At 34.4% G+C, this 26,303-nt stretch overlaps 1 protein-coding gene across 1 annotated transcript; it reads left to right on the top strand.

Annotated features, from left to right (window-relative positions):
* The first annotated feature begins 92 nt into the window (after positions 1-92).
* On the top strand, positions 93-26,303 carry LOC111713817 (DNA N6-methyl adenine demethylase). Its single transcript, XM_023488762.1, has 16 exons — positions 93-403; positions 8,151-8,422; positions 8,772-8,972; positions 9,044-9,339; positions 9,785-9,851; positions 10,690-10,891; positions 11,443-11,680; positions 12,663-12,817; positions 13,976-14,462; positions 14,741-14,829; positions 14,890-14,950; positions 21,244-21,276; positions 22,981-23,208; positions 23,939-24,110; positions 24,598-24,684; positions 24,988-26,303. The coding sequence occupies exons 2-16, from the start codon at positions 8,182-8,184 to the stop codon at positions 25,311-25,313; spliced, it is 2,883 nt and encodes a 960-aa protein (XP_023344530.1). The 5' UTR covers positions 93-403; positions 8,151-8,181; the 3' UTR covers positions 25,314-26,303.

Genomic DNA, 26,303 nt, shown 5'->3' with positions numbered 1-26,303 from the left:
AGGCGCTTGAGACAGGACAGTCCGGTGGTGTAAGGCGTGTCTGTACAACAGCATGACAGCTTACTTGCCGGTGCTTCAGCGGTCCATGGGGACAGACATCGCAGACGCAGTATGTAGGAACCGTGTGAGTGGATAGTACCCTTATTGTGAATTTTATTTTACTCCACTTTAAAAATACGTTTATTTTAGCTTTTTATAGCTTTAACTAACAGTTTTATCAACTGCAATATATTGGTTACAAACTCCCTGAAATTGAAGTGAATGTCAGATTAAAAAACTGCGAATTGTTTTTGTAAAACAGAAAATAAAGTTATTTCTGTAGAGCTGTAAACCTCTTCCCTGTGCACTACCACACAGTACACTGTACAGTGTACAGTTGCAGCATAGAATAGCATTTTATCAGGTAGAACATTGCTAAATACTTTTATATTACAAAATATTGGCGATAAACCCCACATCGTCTAAAACCATCTGAACGAAAATTTAGTTAATAAGGACAATTATACCTAGTGGTCTCTTCGAACTGCAAAGTTCACTTATAAATTCATTGCGTAGCTTTTAAACTATTTGGTCTGTCTAAAAACAACTAGCTCTACTTGTAAACTACTAGCTCTACTAGTAAACTACTAGCTCTACTTGTAAACTACTAGCTCTATGGGGGCTTGGGGGAGGGTTCAAAAATCGTTCACTAGGACAGACCCCTGTTTAAAGCTTGTATCCTGAAAACTAGTCCAATACATATATCCTGATTCCTGAAAACCAGTCCAATACATATATTCTGATTCCTGAAAACTAGTCCAATACATATATTCTGATTCCTGAAAACTAGTCGTATACATATATTCTTATTCCTGAAAACTAGTCCAATACATATATCTTGAGGCCGAATTTAAAGAATTTGAGCAGCGGTTTAAATTTAAGCCCCGGCTCAAAGTTTGTTGGTTCCACTTAAATTTGTATTAAATTTTTCAACATTTCAGCCGGCCCTCAATTAAAACCAGTTTTGGGGGATTTTAGACGCGGCTTCAATTCATTAAATTCGGACACTGATTCCTGAAAAATTTGTTGACTAACAAGTACGTTTCTAGCCTATATCCTGAGTACGTTTCTAGCTTATACCCTGAGTACGTTATATCCTGAGTACGTTTCTAGCTTATACCCTGAGTACGTTTCTAGCATATATCCTGAGTACATTTCTAGCCTATAGCCTGAGTACGTTTTTAGCATATATCCTGAGTACGTTTCCAGCATATATCCTGAGTACGCTTCTAGCATATATCCTGAGCACGTTTCTAGCATATATCCTGAGTACGTTTCTAGCATATATCTTGATAAGCTCATAAAGTTCTACTGGCTAAAGTCCAGTACATTTATAATTTAAATCTAGATTCTGGAAATATTTATGCTCCAGAGCAACTAGGTCCACATATTTCTTGACTAACTAGTTTTGTTTATATTTCTTGACAAACTCGTATATTAAAAAGTTTTATTCATATTTCTTTAACTCGTTTTTGAAATATATCCGGAAAACCTATTCCTAAATATTTCATGACCAGCGTATTTTTATTTTTCAGTTTATTATTAAAATTTTATTGAAAACCTGTTTTTCTGGTTTAAAATAGTATATCATTATCTGGTAAACAGCTGTTGAGTTGATCTAAAACCGGTTTTATGATAGTACCTCCCTATACCTATTGTGGAGGGGTGGGCTGACCGCAACTTTATAAAAATGAAATATACCTGTAACTGGGTCAGTCAATATTGTTTCGTGCTTGTCATTTAAAAGGGATATAATAATATATCTGTATTTTTATAATTAAATAATATATGTATTTATTAATATTTTTTCTCTCAGTAAGCTGTTGTTATAATAGAATGTTTGGTTTAATTTTGTGAGTTTTTGTTAAATTTGGTTAGTCATGGCTTAAATAGCTAGAATAGTGTTAATTTACAATAAATAGGTTTGAATAGCTAAACAGTAGTAATATATAGGCTACACAGTACACAAGCTAGACTATAAAGTAAAGGTTATGCTACAATAGCTACACTATACTAAGGTAAAGTTTAAGTGTACAATAGCTCGACAGTAGTAAAGGTTTAGCTATAATAGCTAAACAGTCGTAAAGATTTGGAGTTATACAGCCTAAAGTATAGGTTAGGCTACAATAGTTGGATTGTATTGAAGGTTATACTACAATCGGTAGACCAGACAAGAATATATTGCTAGGTTAGGATTGTAATTTGAGAGTTCATTATGGGTCATCTTACAACCTTAATTGATTATTTTACATTAATTGCATTCAGCTGAACNGCCATCCTAGCTAAACATTTTGGAAAATAATGGTAAAAATTTCTCTCGACCCCTCCCCACCTATTCGTCCAGTTTTTACCCCCTGTAGGGTCCATTGTTTACAAATTACAGAAATAGGAAGTATCCTGCAGTTCTGTATTCCACTAACATATAATCACACACACTCATTTACTCACTCATCACACACTCATTCCTCTCATTCTCTCATTGATCACACACTCATTCCTCTCATTCTCATATTCATCACACACTCAATCACTCATCACACACTCATTTACTGACACAACACACTCATTCACTCACTCATCACACACTCATTCTCTCATTCATCACACACTCACTTACTCATAACACACTCACCACACACTCATCACACACTCACCACACACTCATCACACACTCATTCACTCACTCATTAAAAACTCATTTACTTACACATCACACACCTATTCACTCACCCTTGTACTCACTCGACCACACACTCATCATTTATTATCTCACTCAATCATTAAATACTAACTAATTCGACAAGAAAACAAAGTTTCAACTTTTACGTCCTTTTATGCAAGTAATGAAGATCCCTATTCTTTACGTCCTGTTATGCAAGTAATTAAGATCCCTATTCTTTACGTCCTTTTATGCAAGTAATGAAGATCCCTATTCTTTAACTTACCTTTGTGTGGATCGTGGAAGGGGGGGGAGGGATGTCCTGAATTAAGCTGTCGATTGGTTAAAACCGTTTCATGCTCCCTTCTCGTACTAAGTTGCGTACAGAATGGAAAAATATATTTTTACCCCCTTTACACAATTATTTTGTTGTTTAATACTCTTCAATATCGAAAACCATTGATAAACTGCGGAAAACAAGGGAGAAGGAGGGTGGCAGGGGGGGTAGGAAGGGGTGCAGGAGACTGTAAATATGAAACGAGGGGGGAGGGGGGGGTTAGTAAAACTAAAAGGAACTAATTTCGTGATATTTACACAAGAAAACATTGGGGAATACAGAAAAAGACAATAAAACCCCAATATATCCATCAAATAAAAATCACTTTTATAACTTTAAAGGGAGGGGTTTTGAAAAATATAAAGGCCGGGTATTGGAAAACCAGAATCGGCAGAAGCATTGAAAAAATACCCCCCCCCTCATCCCCCCCCTCCGTCAAGCTGTCATTTATTTGCTTATGTAGATTAGCTGTCATCATTTTTTTGGACCGGGTCTATAGTTGGACTAAAGTAGTTTGTCAAAACTTGCTTGTTTTCTTCAACACTTTTTCTAAGAATAAAATTGTCGCATTGAAAATTGAGGGCTTTTCATTTATTGAGAGACTGCAATGCGACGCGTTTTGCGCATTTCCGGGATTTAGGGAAACTTCAAAAGTGGGGGAGGTGGCGGGAAAGTTCTAATGGAGTGCTTGGCATTTTATAAGTTAAGGAAAAAATATTAAATTTGAGCCCCTCAAAGTTTACTTGTTATTTTACAACAAAAAAGGAAAAATGGCATGTTTTATGGATCCATTGGTAGAATATTTTGAAAATGTTAAAAATTGTGGTTTTTCGGCGGGAAATAGTAGTTTAATATTGTTGGTCATTTTAATAAAACTATTCTTAAAAATAGAAAATGGTTTGTTTAAATTCTAAGGTTGTAGGATGAATACAGTCTAGTCTGTACCTGGTTTCATTCAAGGCCATGGTTACCCAACCATTTAGACTACGTTGAACAAAGTTGAAAGAAATTTTGTAAAATTTTATAATATGCCAAACTTTAAAGTTAGCTTGGCTGTTGTCGTATCCCTAGCAATATAAAAACTTTATAACGCAGATTGTAAAATATAATTAAGTTGACAAAATAAAATTGAAATGGGGAAAAGGAAAGTTTCAGGAAAATTTGATTATTAGTATTTTTCTCGTTAGTTTAAACCAGAAATTCTTGGTGGTAACAATTTCTTTATTTCAGGTCCTAAAATATAGTTATTTATAACTACTAGAGGGAAGTTAAGGGAATTTTACTTTATACCAAGGGTTCCATAAAACCAGTGGTTAAATAAAATTTTTGAATTCCTGAAAAAGTAGTTGTACATAATGTTGTCTTATTTCTTCAACAGAGCGGGATGTTTTTAATTCATGGTCGAAAAAGACCGTTCATTAAATATTCCGTTATATTCCGTTGTTTGGGGGAACCATGGGTTGGTAATTTTGTTTTAAAAACTTTAATAGCAAGAACTTGAATAGCACGTGTTTGCTAATTTCTGTCTAACATTTGGTATATTTCAATACTTGTATTGTTTCCAGTAATCATGTCTAAATTATGATAGATTAATGAATCTCTATATATTTATCGGGTTATATCCCCCCTCTTCCACCAACAAAATTTTGCACCGAAATTCGAATTTAATTATAGAATTGGAAAATTACTCGAATTTGCAGATTGATGAATTTTTTTAAATATATACTTCCAAGTGTGGATTGTTGGCATATATAATTTCGTAATCTGTTTCAATTCTGTATATTTTTGTACTTTTAAAATCAGACCTGAGGAGAAAGAGATGAAAAAATATCAAATAAAACCATGAAGTTTTTTATTAATCGCCCTGTAATTAATCAGGATTAATTGTTGTACTATAATTGTACAATCCTGGAGTGGATAGTTCATTTGATTTAATGATTGATTAATCCTGATAGTCTAATTGATTCTTGGATTAATGATTTTAAGAATTAATACGTTAAATAATGATTTTGGGTCAAATATTTTTTCCTTTGCCCTTATTTAGATGGATAAATAAATAATTAATTGATAGACAAATGCGTTTAAAAGAAAACACACAAAAATGATCAATTGCTGAAATTCTAAGAAAATTAGGGAAATATTTTTTTTTAAACATTCTACATAATTAATTATTTAGAAATATATTTAGTAGATTCATTATTTCTCAGTAATCACGCAGTTTTCGACTGACAGTCAGGGTGGTGGTGGGTATTCAGCATGTTTTTGGAGGAGGGGGGGGGCTGTCAACATAGTCTAGACTGTAGTCCAGTAAATCACTCAAAATGACTTTTTATTTATTCATCACATTATTTGTCATTCTATTTCGTCTTAATCTTAAATTTGTAGACGTTAGTTTCATTAAAGATGTTTAATTATGGAATATATTTTTTCTTCTATGAAACTTAATTTTATATATATACATACATATAATTGTTAGCGTATAATTATATATATATTTATGTCGAATCCAAATTTAGGGATAGATTGAAACTAGGGGTTTGAAAATCACTTAAACATTCACACAAAGGAATTGTCGGCAAGACCAGAATGAATGAATTATCCACGTTTTTCTGTTTAACAATCAATTATTTTCAAATATGGTATCTTCTATAAGGTTTCTTGCGGATTAATTCTACAGAAACAATGAAGGAAACTGTAAGAATTTAACTTATAGAAAGATTCTTTTAACAAAAAATGAACAATTAACCAATCATATAAAGTTGACCGAATATTATACAAAGATTATTTTAACTATTGCGGGATTTATCTAAATGACAGTGGGGGGGGGGGAAGCTTCAATGATATATATACTTGTATAAGATTAATTAGTTTGGCTTGATTTATTACATTATTAATATCATTTAATTACAGGGGTTAACTGAACCTAATCAGTTCTACCCTTTACTTCCCCCCCCCTTCAAAATAAGTTTACCGGGGGGTGGTGGAGATGTTGATAAATAAGTGTACCGGGGGGTGGTGGAGATGTTTATGATGTACTCTCCTAATTGCAGTCAACCAAAATCTGGAGTTTTTTTCACAATTTTAAAATTGCCATATTTGTCATTTGTTCTCTTCTGTCCTATTTTGCAATCATCTTCTGTTTCAATCATTATTTGAAGACCATTGTTCTGCATGCCTATTCCCTCCAGCCTTTTCCTCCCCATGCTTAACTCTGAACTAATCCAACCTAAATCAACAAAATTATATTTAAAAGTTTTAGTTTATGTTCTAGAATAATGTTTGGAAGAAATCTAGGGACAGTGTGCATGTAAGATGTGTATATGAGGAGGTTTATGGGAGGGTTTTTTTTTTTGAGGGGGGGGGGTAAATATTTGAAAATATCTAGAGGAGGGAAGGAAGCAAATAAATTATGTATAGCTCTAAGTAAAATTTTGTCGGAGATTATACATTTTCTAGAAGTTTTGAGAACAACTTAGCTATAAGAGGATTTGATAACTTGACAAACATCTTGATTCTAGCCATATTCCCAACATACTCACATACAGCCATATCCATTTATCACAACATACTCACATACAGCCATCTCCATATATTCACAACATGTTCACATACAGCCATATCCATATATTCATTTATCCATATCCATATCCATATATTCACAACATGCTCACATACAGCCATATTCACATATTCACAACATACTCACATACAGCCATATCCATATATCACAACATACTCACATACAGCCTTATCCATATATTCACAACATGTTCACATACAGCCATATCCATATATTTACAACATACTCACATACAGCCATATTCACATATTCACAACATACTCACATACAGCCATATCGATATATTCATAACACAGACACACCTAGCCATATCCATATATTCACAACATGTTCACATACAGCCATATCCATATATTCATTTATCCATATCCATATCCATATATTCACAACATACTCACATACTGCCATATTCACAACATACTCATATACAGCCATATCCATATATTCATAACACAGACACACCTAGCCATATCTATATATTAACAACATATTCATATCCAGCCATATCCATATATTCTCAACATAGACATATCCAGTCATATCCATTTATTTGCAACACAGACATATCCAGCCATATCCATATATTCATAACATTGACACAAGCAGCCATTAACATTATTAACATGCACAACTACCCAGGCATATATATTCATGGTAAAAAAAAAACCATCCAAAATTCAGATCCATAAATTTTTTAATTTTAAAATTAAAACTGAAATACATTTACTGTAACTATCTTGCCTTTAAATGTTAAGACTAGAGTAGTGGTATTATTGTTAGAATTGATGTGAATGCACGCATCACAATTTTGGTAAGATGTAGAAATTATTTCCGAGACAGCTTTCTTCCTTTCTCCATGAATCAGCACAGCTGCTTCAGATGGGAGAAAGCGAGAGTATTTCTATCCGTCTATCTATATCACTATTTATCTATCTGTCTGTCTATCTTCACGTCCGTCTGCCCTCAACATCCCTCTTAATGGACTTGAGTATCTATTTTAACCCAGCTGTCGAGTTCATCTATTTATCTATCCATCCATCTATCCATTTTTCTCTATATCCTTCTAAATCTGCCTCTTTATTAATTGATTTATCCATAAATTTCTCAGAATTAGAATAAATTAAAATAGAACTATGTCTTATAATTCTTTTATTAAAATGTTTCTAAAAATTGATTTTATGAATGGTAATAAGTCATAATTCTGATTAGGATGATATTATGAACAAAGATTTTGTGCATAACAACAAAAACTATTTAAGATGAAAACGAAAATAAAGAAAGGTTAAAGACGTGATTAAAATCTATGAAGAACAATTTGAGATAAACGTACTTTAACTTAATAATCTTGAAATTCTAATTATATTTGATATATTTAGATCTTGTAAATATTGATAAGATATATTAATAAAGATAAGAATGACCTTTGGAATATTTATTTGCAATATACGTCCCCGCCCCACCTCCTCGTATAATATTACATATTACATATATTTGGAAAATTGAAAATAAAAATATTTATATTTTGTATTTTCCAGATGTTTGAAGGAAGCTGTGTTATGCTCTGAAATGAACGAGTCCAGTCGGGGGTTGGAGAGGGCGGAGAAAGAGGAAGACGGAGAACAAACTATCTCCGGAGGATTTCCTGTACCCCAAAATGTTAAGGCGGAGGCTGGCGGAGATCCGCCGATATCTGGAGGTTTTCCGCCTCCGCCTGATCTGAAGGAGGAGTTTCCATCTCCACCTTCATCTACTCAGGGGCAGGGAACAGAGTTACAGAATCTGGAAACATTTAGTCAGGAGGAACTAGGTAAACTAGGTTTAGTCAGGAGGAACTAGGTAAACTAGGTTTAGTCAGGAGGAACTAGGTAAACTAGGTTTAGTCAGGAGAAACTATGTTTAGTAAGGAGAAACTAGGTTTTGTCAGAAGGAACTAGGTTGAGGTAGGAGGAACTAGGTTTAGTCGGGAGGAACTAGGTTAAGACAAGAGGAAGTTTGTTTTGTCAGGAGGAACTAGGTTTTGTCAGGAAGAACTAGGTTCAGTCGGAATGATGTAGGTGCATTAGTTTACAGAATTGCGCTAAAATGTCGATGTTTGAGGCTATGCGGGTGTAGAAATGGTATGGGAAAGAATTAAAAGAAAACGCTTAATTATTTAGGTGAGCTGGATCGTGATCTAGTAGGAGATGGGTTTACCCTCAGTCGTCTTCTTGGTACAGAGACAGAGTCTCCAACTAATAGTTGGGATCAGCTCAGTCTAGAGAATGCTGCCACACCCCCAGCCTCCCAGAGGTTTGACACGCCACCATCTTCGTCTCAGAGTTATGAAACACCTCCAACTTCCTCTTCTTATGCCACAGGTATTTTTTTCATGAAGTTGATTATAAATAAAAGTTAAAAAGAAAGTTAAAGCCATTTTTCAATATTTCAGAAAATACCTTCTCTTCCTCCTCAGTACTTAACTCCATTGTCTCCAGTGCTCCAGTCTATAGCACTTCTAGTACTCAAGTCTATAGTTCATCAAGTGCTCCAGTTTATAGTTCCTCCAGTGCTCCAATATACTCTGAAAACAATCCCTCCAACTATGATGGAAATGCGAGCAATACTCCAGGTGTAGCTGGATATAGACCTTGGGAGGCGGAGGGACACTATCCAGCCACACAACCTCATAATGGAACTCCTCATCAAATTCAGGGGGGGCAACCGCATAATGGAACACCTCACCAGGTAGGAAGGGTAAGGAGATGGGATGGGAAAGGAATGGGAAGGGAAAGGAATGGGAAGGGAAGGAACGGGAAGGGATTGGAAGATATTGGAAGGAATGGGAAGGTATGTAAAGGAATAGGAAAAGAAAAGGGAAAACAAAAGGGAAAACAAAAGGGAAAAGCAAAGGGGAATGGAAATGGAAATGGAAAAGGAAATGGAAATGGAAATAGAAATGGAAATAGAAATGGAAAGAGAAAGGCAAGAGGAGAAGGGAAGGATGTGAAGGTTCAAGGAATGGGAGGGAAAGGTAGTGCGGGATGATGAAAAGGGAAAGGAAATGGAGGGAGATATTATGAAAGGGAAAGAGAAAGGGAAGGGAGGACAGGATGATAAGGGAAGGGAAAACAGCTGTAAGAAACTGAAGTATTTATGAATTAATATCATAATCAAATATTTTTTATTTTAGATAATTGCTCCCCGTCCACACCACTCAGGACCACAGGCTTACTACCTTTCACAGCAACAACATTTAGGAACCCTAGCATCATATGAAATAAAACTTAGTCTTATATAATAATGTTCTTAGTTCTCTTTACACTGCGACATGCGTATAACTTCATGTCTTACTAATTCATACTTAATTACAACCCCAATAGTTCCTACTTCAAATACAGTGCCTAATCAAGTGACACAAGATAATTATCTAGTTTGTAAATTTATTTAGTACTTATTTAAATTTTGCAGAGTCATGTCGAAGGTTGGGTTTATTTATTTACGTTGCAAAGTGCATATATGTATATTTATAGATAACGTCTTGTTATACTTATCTAATAGTGTAAACAATCTAACATCTATCTATCTATCCCAATATTTGTATATTCTATCTATCTATCTGTATTTTATGATCAGTTTACGGTTGACATGTGTGGAACATGTTATCAAGAGTTGAACAAGTTAGCGGAAATCCAGAAGAAACCAATGAGAGTAGATTCAAGGAGGGGGGGGGGGGGTCCGGTAGAGTGTACACTGTACCTACCTGGTTAGGTTTTGTTTATATTTATCTGTGAATTATTAGGACTGCAAAGAAACTGGATTTATTGTTTATAAATAAGAATTGAAAAACAGGAACACTCCTGTTTGAAAAATTTGTTATTTTTTGATAATACTAGTTTTTTACAATCCTAATACGTCGCAACCAAATGTGTACACAACCCATATTTCCCGCCCCTTAGTTTAAGAAAAATAAAATGTAGAAATTTTTTGTTGACCCCCCCCCCCCCGGTCCCCATAACATGTCCTTCTTATACCTAAGTATGTAATCTCATTTAATGCAACAGAAAGTAATTATTTATGAATGTTTTGGTTTGTTAGGAGTTCAATATCCTGGTCATCAACATCCTCATCTTCCCCATCCACAGCATCAACAGCATCCTCATCATATTCGTCATCCACACCTCCAACATCATCCTGGAGTTAATCATCTTCCACCTTTCCATTCACAATTTCCGTTTGGAGATGCTGTTCCACCTCCAAATACTCAGGCTCCCCCCGCCTCTCCTATACCTACCTCCAGGTACGGTGGTCGCGTTTAAAGCAATACAATGATGACGACTTTTCTACTTAAGGTTGGAAAACTGCAATTGGAAAACTCTCTTTGTTTCCTTGTTTATGTGTAATGTGTTTCCTCTATCTATGCTGTTACTTGGTAGAAATAAAAAATAGAAACCAAAAGTCGTCTCTGATATGGTTTTCACGGATGGGTTTTGTTAACTGATGAGATTTTAAAAAATAAATATATATATCATTTGACGAATACGGTTTTATTAACTTTTGAAACTTGTTAAATTTTATCGACTTTTACTGATAGGGGTTTAACTTATAAAGTTATCACTAATAGGTTCTTAACTAATAGGTTATTAATAGTTTTGACCTAATGTAATTTAACTTTTTTTAACTTGAGAATGCTAAAAATCCTAATTTTAGAACCTAACGAGTTGTTCTTTATTGTGTAAATTTGAATTTGTCTGAACCGAAACAATTTCTAAAAGATGTTGCTGTTGTCTTATTCTGAAATATCTAATTTTATTTCTAGATATATATTTTCAATTTTTTATATATTTCTAGGTATCCAATGAATCAAGTAGGAAGATATTTGCCCGGTCATAATAATTTACCACACGGGCAAACTATTATGAACTCTCATAACGGTCATGCCCTTCAGCATCCACAACCTGTCAATAATCGAGTTCATTCGCAGCAGCTTCAGCAACAACAGCAGCATCAACAACAACAACAACAACAACAACAACAACAACAACAGCAACAACAGCAACAACAACAACAACAATATCAAAATTTAGAGGTATGTTATTAATATTTCCTTGATTAGATTTTTACAAAGATGTACAAAATTTGTGATGCCATTGTTTGGAAATATTAATTACATCCTCCAACGTTTTTCTGTAAGGTTTCAGGAAACTTGAAATATTTGGGTCTGCGTAATATTGGATGTTTTATGGTTAGAAATTAAGGATTGATACCTCGGGGCTTTAATCCATCCGGTTCATTCATCCATCAATCCACCCTTCCACTCTCTAACCATTTCATCCTTCCATCCTTCCACTATTTCATCCAACTATCCTTCCAACTTTCCAACCTTCCTTTTTTCTTTCCATCAATCCTTCCGTCCTTCCAACTTTCCAACCTTCAGTCAACTCTTCCATCCTGACTAGTCCTGAAGTTGTAACAAATCTGTGCTTCTTGCGAAATGGTTAGAAGATGATTTCTCTTCTTCTCTTCTTATTAAATATAAGAGCATTTACGCTTTCTTTTACTTATCTATTCATTCTGTTTTTTCCCTTCTATTCAAAATTACAAGTTTACAAAAAGAAACTATTTTTTCAAATTAAATTTACTGATTTTGCTTTCTTGACAAAAATAAATTTGTTCCCTCCAATTTTTAATGGAATTGATACATTCGGGGGCGAACAATTAGATTCTGGGCTTGAGCCTTTTTTCTTCCTCTAATGGTTTGTTTATGAGTATAATAAACTGGACCCCTCTTGCATGGCATGGTTCCCCTTCCTTTCATGAGAAAAGGGATCTCCCCCCCTCGTATTATAAGGGGGGTCTTGTACCCTTCATCCGCTTCATGTTTTTAATATAGTTTTGTGTTATTAAAAACACATCATATATATTCTAAATTTCTCATGTATTATAACCATAGGCTTGGATGATTTAGTGTTTAGTATAATTATATACTCAAACTTGGCTTACAGAAACTAATATATTACAGATACTTTTCAACAATACTTATTATTAATATTTGATATAATATATTCTAGCTTACTCCTGGATACCAGTGCACGCAGGGTTCTCCGAACAAATTCCCGGCGCGCGTTATCGCTAAGGCGCGCCGGCCCTCCCAACACGCCGCCGCGATGTCACCGGGAAAATTCTCCCCTGGAGCGCCTTTTTCCCCCTCCCTAGATTCACACAGGTTAGTAGAGAAATAAATTTAGTTTCACGTAAACGATAATTTGGAATAAAAAGAGGTTTATGAATAGAAAGAGGTTTATGAATAAGAAGAGGTTTATGAATAAAAAGAGGTTTATGATTAAAAATAGGTTTATGAATAAAAAGAGGTTTATGAATAAAAGAGGTTTATGAATAAAAGAGGTATATGAATAAAAAGAGGTTTATGAATAAAAGAGGTTTATGAATAAAAAGAGGTTTATGAATAAAAAAGAGGTTTATGAATAAAAAGAGGTTTATGAATAAAAGAGGTTTATGAATAAAAAGAGGTTTATGAATAAAAAGTGGATTATGAACAAAAGAGGTTTATGAATAAAAAGAGGTTTATGAATAAAAAGAGGTTTATGAATAAATATATTACTTCAAATAATATTTAATGTAGCATTGAATCATTTAATCTTAAAGTGAGAGATTAAAGGCGATTTCAAGTAAACCCCATTTTTAGAGGGGCCTGTAAATGTAAATGTAAATGTAAATGTAAATGTAAATGTAAATGTAAATGTAAATGTAAATGTAAATGTAAATGTAAATGTAAATGTAATGTAAATGTAAATGTAAATGTCCGATCAAAAGCGTTGCCTGAGCAAGAATGAATGAGATATTCGTGTTTTTATTTTCAAATGTGGTTTATCTAGTAAAGGGCGGATTTCCTGCTAAAGAAACAATAGAGAAAACTGTGAAAATTAAAGATAGAAAAATGTCGATATCTTCCACATTATTGATCAGAGGTTTCAAGGGTATCGTTGTGAATCGGGCATGTTCCTTCTCAAATGGAGGACCACTTGAAATTACGTTTACTGTCCCTTTTATTAAATATGTTTAAAGCAGTCAGACGACATAAATGTTAACTTTGCAAAAGAAATAAATAAACTTTTTCTGGATTTTAATTGTCTTTTATTTCCCATTTCTCTTAAATTTACTTTTATATCTTATGTTTTGTCTCTGTCTAATTTTATATAATCTAATTTGGTTAATTAGACGCTCCATGACGATTAAATAATACTAAGGGTAATTAAACCTAGCACCAGCGAGAGATAATTACAGATACATTTTAGAGTTATTATCTACTGGGTGATGAAAAAACTTTTTCATGCTTTATGATTTAAATACTCTTTTTTATCAGACCAACTTCTGCCTGTAGTGTCGGAGAACGAAGTACTCCAACATCACCCAGATACTCCCAACCTACTCCCTCACCCTCACCTAGATACATCCAACCTCCCTCCTCGCCCTCACCAAGATACACTCAAACTCCCTCCTCTCCCTCCCCTCGTTACGCCCAGCCCCCTGCCTCTCCCTCAACTCAACCCTCAGCAGATCCACCTCAGTACTGTGTACTCGAGAACAGAGCTAAGGTTCGAACCACGTCACTCGAAGGATCAGAATCTGACAACTCCGTGCGATCAATGCGATCTGAATCCGATCCTGGGATCGCCGATGGTCAAGTAGCGGCGATATCCTCTACAGATCCAACACCGGAAACTATCAGCGGTCTTGCGGAGGCGTTTAAACCGCCACCGGATCCAACGGAAGGCGGGTTAGGATCTCCGGCGGTTAGTTTGCCTAATCTTCCTCACAACACTCAACCTCATTCATTAACTGATACACAGGTGACCAGGAATCTTGGTTTCTTTAGTTTTCAAAGATATCTTTGTTTCTTGAAAACTATTACAACTAACAGCGATTGTCGTTCTCAATGAAGCATTTCCTAATTTTTTTATTTCTAAATATTGGCAAGTTTTTCATCCCTACCAAATATAAACCAACATGGTTTGCTAGCTTGTCTACTATTTCTTATAACAAACTATGGTTTGTCTACTCTTTTTTTAAAAATATTATTTATTTATACTTTTCTTTAATTTGGCCATCTTTATTTTTCTGAATCTAGGATAAGCCGGTGAAGAAGAAGAGGAAGAGGTGTGGAGAGTGTACAGGTTGTCAGAGGAAGGATAATTGCGGAGATTGTGCTCCTTGCAGGTATATTTACTATCTATCAATCATTCTAATAATATTATCTATTTATCTATGATTTTTTAGGAATGATAAAAGTCATCAGATCTGTAAAATGCGCCGCTGTGACCGACTTACTGAGAAAAAGGTAAGCATTAGATGTGAAAATAATGAGAAGTTTAAAACAGGAAATGCTAGAGAGGGAACAGGAAGAACGAAATATTTTTATAATTTAAAAATTAGCGTTCATCCGACCCTAACTCAGAAACCCAGCAAGCATAAATTGTATTTGACTCAACATATTTGACGAGAAAATTTAGTACGGAGAACTTAAACGTAATGGTCACTTGAATCACATTTTCTTCTGCATATCAATATTTTTATCTGTTTTCAGCAGATGGTATGTTTATGTGGAGAATAAGAAATGTGAATACAATACTTATTGTATTTTAAACATCACCAACCCCTTACCCTAAATATATCCTATATGTATAAGGGGAGAAAAACTGGAACACTTATTTATACAACGTGCTTAAATTTAAACAAATCTAATTTATAGTTTGCTTTCTCTGTCCCCATGTTAAATTCGAGCTTTACAGACTAGAAAATGTTCCCTTACAGCTTACTTGGGTCAATCCTTACAAAATGTCTAGGATCACAGTTTTGGCTTTAATCTGGGGAATTTACCCCAGTCAAGGGGGAAGAGGGAAGGTTTTCTCCGACTCTCGACAAATTCTCCCGGATTTTCTCGAAATATGCCAACTTTCCAGTCTCATTGTATTGTTTTGTGAAACATTGGAGGGTTGAATAATAGAATTGTCAAATAATTGTTTTTTGTTATATATGAAGAAAGGGAGATCTTGGCGTCAATGAGAAGGGGGGGGGGGGGGGGGGGGTAGAAAATTGTCTTGTTTTTGGTCAGCATTACGTTTATATTGTTTCATACATAGAAATAGTTTTATTATACAAATGTTTCCTTTTGTTCCAACAATCTTCTGATAAATTTATACACGTACACTTTTATACACGTACACTATAATGATACTGTACAATGCTCTGTACACTGTTCAACATGTACTATGTACATAATTGTTAAAACCTTTAATAATGCAACTTTTATTTACATTTTAAAAAATTTGTACAAAAATTTGACACCACTCCCCCATGAGCTGGGCTGATCGAAGATAAGAAAATGGATTCCAGTTCCTTGAGCTCCTAGTGTTACGAGGACCAGTCCTAGTTTAAGTATGCCCTACAGTCTAGTTCTAGGGATAATTATAATGAAGTTGATTTTTAGTTTAAAAGGTTAAGACGGGATCAAATCTCAACCCTGAAGTTGTATATAGCTTGAAGCTAACTAGGATTTACCCTCCCCCCCCTCTTCAACTTAATTTAGGAATTTAGGCCAAGAGCGGGGGGTTCCATGGGGTGGGGGTGAAATTGTTTTTCCGGAATTTTGAGAATATTTAAGTGAAAAAATTTAAATACTGCGAGACGAATTTTCATGGGGGAAGTTAGTAAAGAAAAACAGATTTTTCACGATCCAGACATGTTAAGTACAATACTAGTACTCAGTACATAGAATACAGGTCTAGACTTATATATTTAGTACAATACTAGTACACAGTACATAGAATACAGGTCTAGACTTTATATTTAGTACAATACTAGTACATAGAACACAGGTCTAGACTAATATATTTAGTGCAATACTAGTACTCAGTACATACAAGACAGGTCTAGACTTGTATATTTAGTACACAGTACATAGAAGACAGGTCTTGACTTGTATATTTATTACAATACTATTACACAGTACATAAAGAAAACAGGTATAGACTTAAACTTGGTAAAATATTAATGCATGGAAATGTACTTTTAAAAAAATACAATTTTTGCGTATGTTTCTCCTTATATAGATAATTCTTTGTATGGCTGAAGGCTTGCAAAATAGATACGAAATAGGATCTATTGTTGTAGTTCAAGTTGGAAGCTTGAGTTGGAAATTATATATTTTATTTATTTTGTTTTGAAAAGATTTTTTACGACGAGTTATAAACTGTGACTCGGCAACTTTATTGAAAAGGTTTCAGAAATAAACTTTTCATTCCGAGCACCAGACATTCACATAATATTTGAGCACCAGACATTCACATAATATTCGAGCACCAGATATATACACATAATACTCGAGCACCAGAGATCTACACATAATGTTCGAGCACCAGATATATACACATAATGTTCGAGCACCAGATAAATACACATAATATTCGAGCAGCAGATATACAATACATACATAATATTCGATCACCAGATATATACACATAATATTCGAGCACCAGATATATACACATAATACTCGAGCACCAGATATATACACATAATACTCGAGCACTAGACATACACATAATATATGAACACCAGATATATACACATAATATTCGAGCAACAGATATATACACATAATATATGAACACCAGATATACACATGATACTCGAGCACTAGACATACACATAATATTCAAACACCAGATATACACATAATACTCGAGCACTAGACATACACCGAACACCAGATATACACATAATATTCGAGCAACAGATATATACACATAATATATAAACACCAGATATACACATAATACTCGAGCACTAGATATACACATAATATTCGAACACCAGATATACACATAATATTCGAGCATAAGACATTCACATGATATTCGAGCAATAGATATATTCACATAATATTCGAACACCAGACACATGCTCATGATATACGAGCACAAGACATTTACACAATATTCGAACACCAGACATACACATAATATATGAACACCAGACATACACATAATATATGAACACCAGACATACACATAGAATTCAACAGAAGATTTAGAGGTCTTCTAAAATGGTCAGTTTCTTTAATCTTATATATCCACGTGTTTTACTCCCCCCTTCTTTACTTGGCACGCGACCCCCCCCCCTACCCCTCCCCACCCTGTGACAATATCAGCGGGGGGTGAGAAGAAGAGTGGGAATTAGAGACGAAAATATTTTCAATGTTTTGAATTTTGTTAAAGTTCGACTAGAAACTTAAATCAAATGAAAGAAACGGTTCAACTAAGATCAAGGATCGGAAACTTTATATATTTTTTCAATTATTTATACTATGCCTTGATTCCAATAAACGCATTTTTCTGGCTTTGTTTACATCCCTCCCAAAACTTGCAGTACACTCTGTGTGTGAAATCTATAAAACTTCCTAGTGAACCGTGATTCATTTAAACGCGAGGAAACCCCTTTGACTAGGCCTAGTCTAGGCCCAGACAAGATGCATTCAGGCCTCAAGCTGTCACAGCTTAGGCCTGCAGGCCTACGTCATTATGACGTATGGGCCTGGACTATACCGGAAAAAGACACGGAGCCGTGAGTAATCTGTGAAACACGGTTTGTCATCTTTTTAGCATTTGGCGCGGAGGTGAAATGGAGAAGGGCGGGGAGAGGGGGGTAAAAATGCATGTGTCAGCAATGAAATATTAGCAAAGCACAAAAATAGTCTTTTTCAAATTATTATTTTGTTTAAGATTAATAGATATTCTTGTGAAGATGTTTTGTTGAATATTTTGTTGAAGTTTATTGTAATATATTAGAGCATTGTATTCTCTTCATCCTTATCATTTACATACAGAACATACATTTATATACAGAACATACATTTACATACAGAACATACATTTACATACAGAACATACATTTACATACAGAACATATCATTTACAAACAGAACATATATTTACAAACAGAACATACATTTACATACAGAACATACATTTTCAAACTGAACATACATTTTCCTACAGAACATGCATTTACAAACAGAACAAACATTTGCATTCAGAACTTACATATTCACACAGAACATACATTTACACACAGAACATACATATACATACAGATCATACATTTATATACAGAACACACATTTATAGAACATACATTTATATACAGATCATACATTCACATACAGAACATACATTTATATTCAGAACACACATTTATATTCATTTATTTAAAAAGTTAAGGTAAAAAAAGAAATACTGAATATATAGATTAATATTGCAAATAAATAAATATCAGTTTCTATTTGCTGGATCTCTATTTTCATTTTATAAATAATTTATTTTATGATTTGATTGTAAGCAGTGAAGTGTGTGTTCTGTATACAGTGAATAATTTATCCAATGCAATTTATTGATTTTACTTTCCTGGTTTATTAAATATTTATTTCTTTAGGGATTTTAGTTTATGCGTCATAATACTTCAAATATAAATATAACATGTTTAATATATTTACGTGATTTTCTGCTCATCTATTTTTCAAATGAGCTAAATATGCTTTAGTTATTTTGTTCATTTTATTCACAATTCGTATGGAACCGAAAAAGATCAGTTAATTAATGTTACTCCGCCCCCCCCCCTCTTTGTATATGACCAGTTGCGCCCCTGTATATCGATTGTATTTATCCACTCACCCGTTGCGTAGCAGATACTGGGTATACGGATCCTTTATTGATCCTAGGGAATACTTCCCGCTATATCCATGGTGTTCTAGAACACTTCTCGCCATACACCAGGTGTCCTAGAACACTTCCCGCCATACACCAGGTGTCCTAGAACACTTCCCAACATACACAGGGTGCTCTAGAACAATTCCCTCCATATACAGGGTGTCCTAGAACACTTCCCTCCATACACAGGGTGTCCTAGAACACTTCCCTTCATACACATGGTGTTCTAGAACAATTCCCTCCATATACAGGGTGTCCTAGAAAAATTCCCTCCATATAAAGTGTGTCCTAGAACACTTCCCTCCATATACATGGTGTCCTAGAACACTTCACCCTTACACACGGTGTCTTGTACACTTCCCGCCAAATACAAGGTGTCCTAGAACAGTTTTAGCCATTCACAGGGTGTCCAAGAACACTTCCCTCCATATACAGGGTGTTCTAGAACACTTCCTCCATACATACGGTGTCTTGTACACTTCCCGCCATACACAGCCTGTCCTAGAACACTTCCCGCCATAGTCAGGGTGTCCTGTACACTTTCCGCCATACACAGGGTGTCCAAGAACACTTCCCGCCATAGTCAGGGTGTTCTGTACACTTCCCGCCAAATACAAGGTGTCCTAGAACAGTTTTAGCCATTCACAGGGTGTCCAAGAACACTTCCCTCCATATACAGGGTGTTCTGTACACTTTCCGCCATACACAGGGTGTCCAAGAACACTTCCCGCCATAGTCAGGGTGTCCTGTACACTTTCCGCCATACACAGGGTGTCCAAGAACACTTCCCGCCATAGTCAGGGTGTTCTGTACACTTCCCGACAAATACAACGTGTCCTAGAACACTTCCTGCCATACACACTACACAGTGTCCTAGTACACTTCTCTCCATACAACACTTAGCGCCATCTATGTCCAAGAACATATTACACGCCATGTACATTTTACATTGTACAAGGCGTTCAGAAAAACTCCCGCCAATTTTTAACCCAAACAGATCTGGTTGTTAAATGCAAAAGTCTTTTTTTAACAAGGTTTTGTATTTGTTTTAAATAGAATCCCGGGGAATTGCGCGCATTTTACTGAATAATCTTGTGTGCACGGTGCACGGTGCAAGCTTGTTTTAGGAGGAAATGGCCCCCCGCAGTTCACCTTTTCAAATATTCCCAACTTTAATATCCATGGGACCACATTTTTCTTATATTTTAAGCTTGATATTTATTATGATTTTATTTTATTATTTCTGCTTAGGGCTTGAACCGGGCCTGGTGCTAAAAAAGTAAAAACTGTTCCCTGAATTTGACTTAAATCGATAAAATCGATTTTGACAAGTAGTGGTTTCATTACCATAATCCTTAAACTTCTACAGATAGTTTGATAGATGGATATAAACTGAATAATAAATAATACCAGACATATTCTACCCTCTTCCCTTTAAAATATTTATATGTGTATACATATCATTAAAGTTTTGTAAATTAATAGAAACCCTTGTTTTGAACAGCAAAGCGAAGAAAATAATAATTGCTTCGGTAAAATGTAAAACATTTTTGTTGTTGTGCGTTTATAATTTTATTTAGATACAAACTCTTAGATTGTATTTTTGTGAAATCTACTTTTCAATTCTAAAATAATAAATCGTTGACTAATTAAACTATTTTCAATTTTAAAATAATAGACCGTTTACTAATTAAACTATTTTCAATTCTAAAATAATAGATCGTTTACTAATTAAACTATTTTCAATTCTAAAATAATAGATCGTTTACTAATTAAACTATTTTCAATTTCAAAATAATAAATCGTTTACTAAATAAACTATTTTCAATTCTAAAATAATATTGTTTACTAATTAAACTATTTTCAGCCCAGGAAGAGCGGAACCTTTACCGGAGAATTTGTGAGTATTTTTCTTTTTTTTTCTTTGTTCTCCCTTTTTTCTTTTAATTCGTTTTATTCTTTTTATTTGCTGAATTAAAGAGCAACCAACTACTGTTAATTATCTTCGCTCTTTTCATCCAAAAAAGCCTAAAAGCAGGGGCGTAACATTTTCTAGCCTAGGGATAATTATAATGAAGTTGATTTTTAGTTAAGTTTACACTCCCGCCATTATTTTCCTTTACAGGAGAGCAAGAAATTATACAATTTAAACTTAATGTTTATTTAGGCTACTGAATGTGTATTTTATAGCCCCCCTTGCTCTCCGTGCTAACATCCTCCAATAAAAAAGGAATACATTTTTATGTTGAATGATGTTTGAATGAAACATTTAACACATTTGATATTTCCAAATATTATTGGAGCGGATTAGTGTCGAGGTTTCGTGAACTTAGTACAGGCATAATTCTGTATCATATTTTTTAATATTTATATGTCCGGTTCCAGGTCTTTCTGTCGATGCATTCTAAATTTTGCAATAATTTTACCTTTAAAATGTTACTTAAACAAACAAACAAAAAAATCTTAATTTTTTAAAGATGGGTAATGCGTTTACTGTATAATGAGTAAAACTTGTCTGTTACTAGCTAAGAATTGGTATTGCATTATATAATGTTTAATGCTTAAGGATGGGTATGTTGTATGTAGGAATGTTTAAGAATAAGTATGTTTTATGTAAGTTAAGAATGGATATGTTGTATGTATAATGTACATTGTACACCCGTGTATTTATTTACAATTCTCATTCGCTTATGAAAAGCCAACTGATTAGAACAACCTTCTTTTGTGAGGCGGGTCCAAACACTACATAGTAAATTGTGATTTTTTATTTTTATTATCTCGTGCTTTGTATTTGATTAAAAATATGAAATGAAATGTTAAAGGATGAGTTAGTAGGTTTCAAGATGGGTATGTTATATGTATATTGTATAAGGTTTTAAGATGGGTATGTTATATGTATATTGTATAATGTTTAAGGATGGGTATGTTGTATGTATATTGTACAATGTTTAAGGATGTGTATGGTATATGTATATTGTATAAGGTTTAAGATGGGTATGTTATATGTATATTGTATAATGTTTAAGGATGGGAGTACACTTCTCTCCATACAACACTTAGCGCCATCTATGTCCAAGAACATATTACACGCCATGTACATTTTACATTGTACAAGNGTTTAAGGATGTGTATGGTATATGTATATTGTATAATGTTTAAGGATGGGTATGTTATATGTATATTGTATAATGTTTAAGGATGGGTATGTTATATGTATGTATACTAAATTTACGGTGGGATTTATAAATACTTTTTCTAAGGTTTCCCTCTCTCTCTCTGCTTTCCTCAATATGTTTATTTTAAACAGGGCTGTATGTTTTCTGCTAAATTATTTTGAAAATTAAAGTCTTTAATTTTCCCATTTTAATTAGATCTTTTGAAGAGATAATGCGCCAAAAATTCGAAGTAAAGAAACCCCCCTGTATTTGAAACATCTGCTTCGGCTTTAAATTCAGGCAAAAACTATCCAAAGCAAATCTAATGCGATACCTTTAAATACTGACAGCTTGAGCCCAGGCAGTTAGACAGCTGAGTTTTGGAAGACAAAAATTTAATTTCAATAATTTAGTTTTAAGGTTTGAAAATGTAAATAATTATTTTTAAGGCATCTCAGACCTTCACGCCTCAACAAACCACGCCTACCTGGACTCCTGAGGTTACGCCCCCAGAGCCTGCTCCCTGGTATCCTAACTCTATGGGCCCGCCTTCAAGTAACGCCCCTAACCCTCCCCGTTCAGTAGCTCCACCCCCCGCCACAACAATAACGTTCGATACAGCTTACAACTTTTCTGGACAGAACCATTCTATTCTTCAAGAGTTCTTTCCTTTACAGGTACAAACATTGTTTATAGTTTACACTCCCGCCATTATTTTCCTTTACAGGTACAAACATTGTTTATAGTTTACACTCCCGCCATTATTTTCCTTTACAGGTNCAGCCCCTTTTTATATTTACAAGCCTATAAGAAGTTTACATTATGCATACTATACTCAAGTTTACATAATTCAAATATCCTTCAAACCGTGAAATTAATTCTCCTCAACAAAAATACGTTCAATGTAACAAAATATTGAAATAAAATTGGTCCCAACAATTTTTTCTTTCCTTCTTTACATTTTTACATTTTACATTCTAGCTTCATATTAAGTAAGGGTTAGTTACGTCGAATGAAGTTTTAGTTTTAAAAAGTTAAGACATTCAACAAGATTTACCCCAAAAAGGATTTGTTTTAAACATGTTTTTACCTTACAAAGTTATAAGATTTATCATTTCTGAGTTAATTTATTTCTTATTATCATCTAAATAAAAAATCTATTTTTAAATTACTGGACTTTCTTAACGCTTTTAAATGTTGCTTTACACGCAAGAATTATTATTATTATTAAAACAATAACACGTTAAAGTCTATTGCATATTGGTGAATTGTAATATTGAGCAATACTATACCACCACCAGTAAGGTCCCACAAAAAATATGAGCTCTATCGGTTCAGCCGTTCCGACCATTATTTCTCATAGATCAAAAGACATGTAAAATATATAATATATGCCCTTTTTTCTAGGAAACCCGCCCCCAGCCTGTAATGCCACTAGGGCGTACCCCAGCATCTGCTGGAGGAGGAGGGTTCTTAGATCAAGGATATCTTGGAGCTTCTCATCTCTCCAGTTCTCCGGGAATACCTTATCATATTAACGTTGCTACGGATAAAAGTTTGCTCATGACCAGCTCTTTAGGTTAGTTTATTTCCCTTCACTGGACGGTATCATCCTATAAACATGTAGTTTTCTACAGCAGGACTAGCAGCATTATGACAACATAGTCAGAACGTTTAACTACAATGAATATTGACATGACGGTTAACTATCGCTTCCAGGACGCTCATTGTTTTTATGGATCATTGGAAAAAAAATTTAAAAAGTGGAACATATATATTTCAAAGGCACATCTGAAACCCTTAGTTTTCACATGTTTGACTCCCCTCCCCCCTGTCCCTACAAGAGATGAGACTTTAATGAAAACCTGAAACTCTTTTTAACTCACAACCTGAAGATTGTATTCAGCCTTTCGCATTAAATAACATTTTAGAGTTATATACTTTCAAATAATTAATGAATAAAAAATCTTGTAAGGTTACAATGAATAATGTTAAAGTTTCATCATAGCGGAGTAAACTGGTGTAATATATTCCAGAAATGTAGATTAACAATTGTCATTGTTTAGGTATAGGGCAGGGAAACTATCAGCCTGGATATCCAACCCGTCCAATGGAGATCTCACAAACCTATCATAGGGTTACTAGTTCTACAGGTATACATTATACAAGGGACCAAGGGGAGCTTCAAGGGATCATAACAGTGCTTATACTTTCCACAAGCAAAGGACCTAATGCCCTAATTTGCATCTCCTAGATTACCATTTACCAAAGGTATTTTTTTTTTCAGAAATCAGTTTTTACTGAAATAGTTAATTCACTACAGGCTAAAATAGGGTAGTAAAATGTACAATTGGAAATGGTTAAAATTCCAAGTATTTAATGCAAAGAAAGATTAACAGACTTCATTCACTTTTTATTATTATGTTCTATTGAAAATAATCTTTTTATTTTTCCAGGATATTCAGGCGACAATAGGACGGGTCATCCCACTCCCTCACCTTCTCACAAACACTCAACACCTCTCCCCTCCCCTGCTCCCTCCCAACCCTCACCTGCCACCCCCAACGACGAGCATCACGTGACTAGCACGAGATCCCCGCCCACCCAGGAGGGTGGAGAGCCCCGCTACCAGGAACCGGAAGCTAATGTTGAGGCTAGGTTTACCAGCGCGCCGGTCTACACACTCCTACCTCCCACCACCATACTTCCAGATCAATACAACCAAAAGTTTGGAGGACTTGTCTCAAGTCAGGACTCCTTCTACCCACTCGGCTTCCAGTAGGAGTCAGTTTACCAAACCAAATAAAGTCGGCGTCAAGTCGTCCGTTCACAATCGTCCAAAGATATTTCATGCATTATTTGAAAACTACCTCGGATTCGGAGATTTCTTAATTTTTATATAATATACAACTCCTTGACTAACAGTGTGTGTGTATATGAGGATGAAACTACTACAGCTAGTCACCACAGTTAGATCTCTAGAGAAATAATATCAACAAACGAGATAAATCAAAAACTTCTGTTTCCCCAGACTATGCTTCTTTTATGCATTTTTTAGGAAATATCTTAGTTTTAACCTAGTTATAGTCTCTCCCTCTGGGTTTCCTTTTTTTCTGCATTTTCCACCTGTACCAAAGATATGAAGACACGAAGTTTGTTGTTGAGCTGAACCTGAACCCCGCCGCTGTGTAAATATTACAAGCTTTTAGAATACATGCTTTCTTGTTTAAGACGTAATCGCATTTTTTACAATTTTTGAATTGAGTTCCTCGTCCTTTCAGCCCCCAGCCCATTTAATCTAGCTCGTTAGATATATTTAATCATTTGTTCCATACCCTGTAACAACCTTGTACTTGGAAAAATCTGAAATTATGGAAAATATGATTTTATTAGGTTTTTATTGATTATTGTTGATTTTAACTTATTTATTTTATAACTCTGAAGATGAGTGAATGACTATGCATTGATATTTAGAAATGTTTTCAAGGAGAAAAGTATTTTACCAAGTCTCAATAAGACTGAAATAAACCCTGCCTGCTGGTTTTTTGCCAGATATTTTTTACAAAAAAAGTACAATTTTTGATATTTATATTTTCAAAATTTTTTGATAGGCCTTGAGCCCTTTTTGGCGATAAACATGTGAAAAGTTAATGATTTTATGAAAACGTAACCTGCCCTATGCAAGATATTCTCTGTTAGAATCGATCTCGTTTTTGTATTATATTTTAAACTAGAAATAGACTAATTTGAAAATAAATTTCGGTTAAAGGAA

The sequence above is a fragment of the Eurytemora carolleeae genome, unplaced genomic scaffold (assembly GCF_000591075.1).
Source record: "Eurytemora carolleeae unplaced genomic scaffold, Eaff_2.0 scaffold1291, whole genome shotgun sequence".
In the NCBI taxonomy this organism is placed as follows: Eukaryota; Metazoa; Arthropoda; class Copepoda; order Calanoida; family Temoridae; genus Eurytemora; species Eurytemora carolleeae.
Note: the sequence above shows the minus strand (reverse complement) of the source record. Positions and strands in the feature narration are given on the sequence as shown.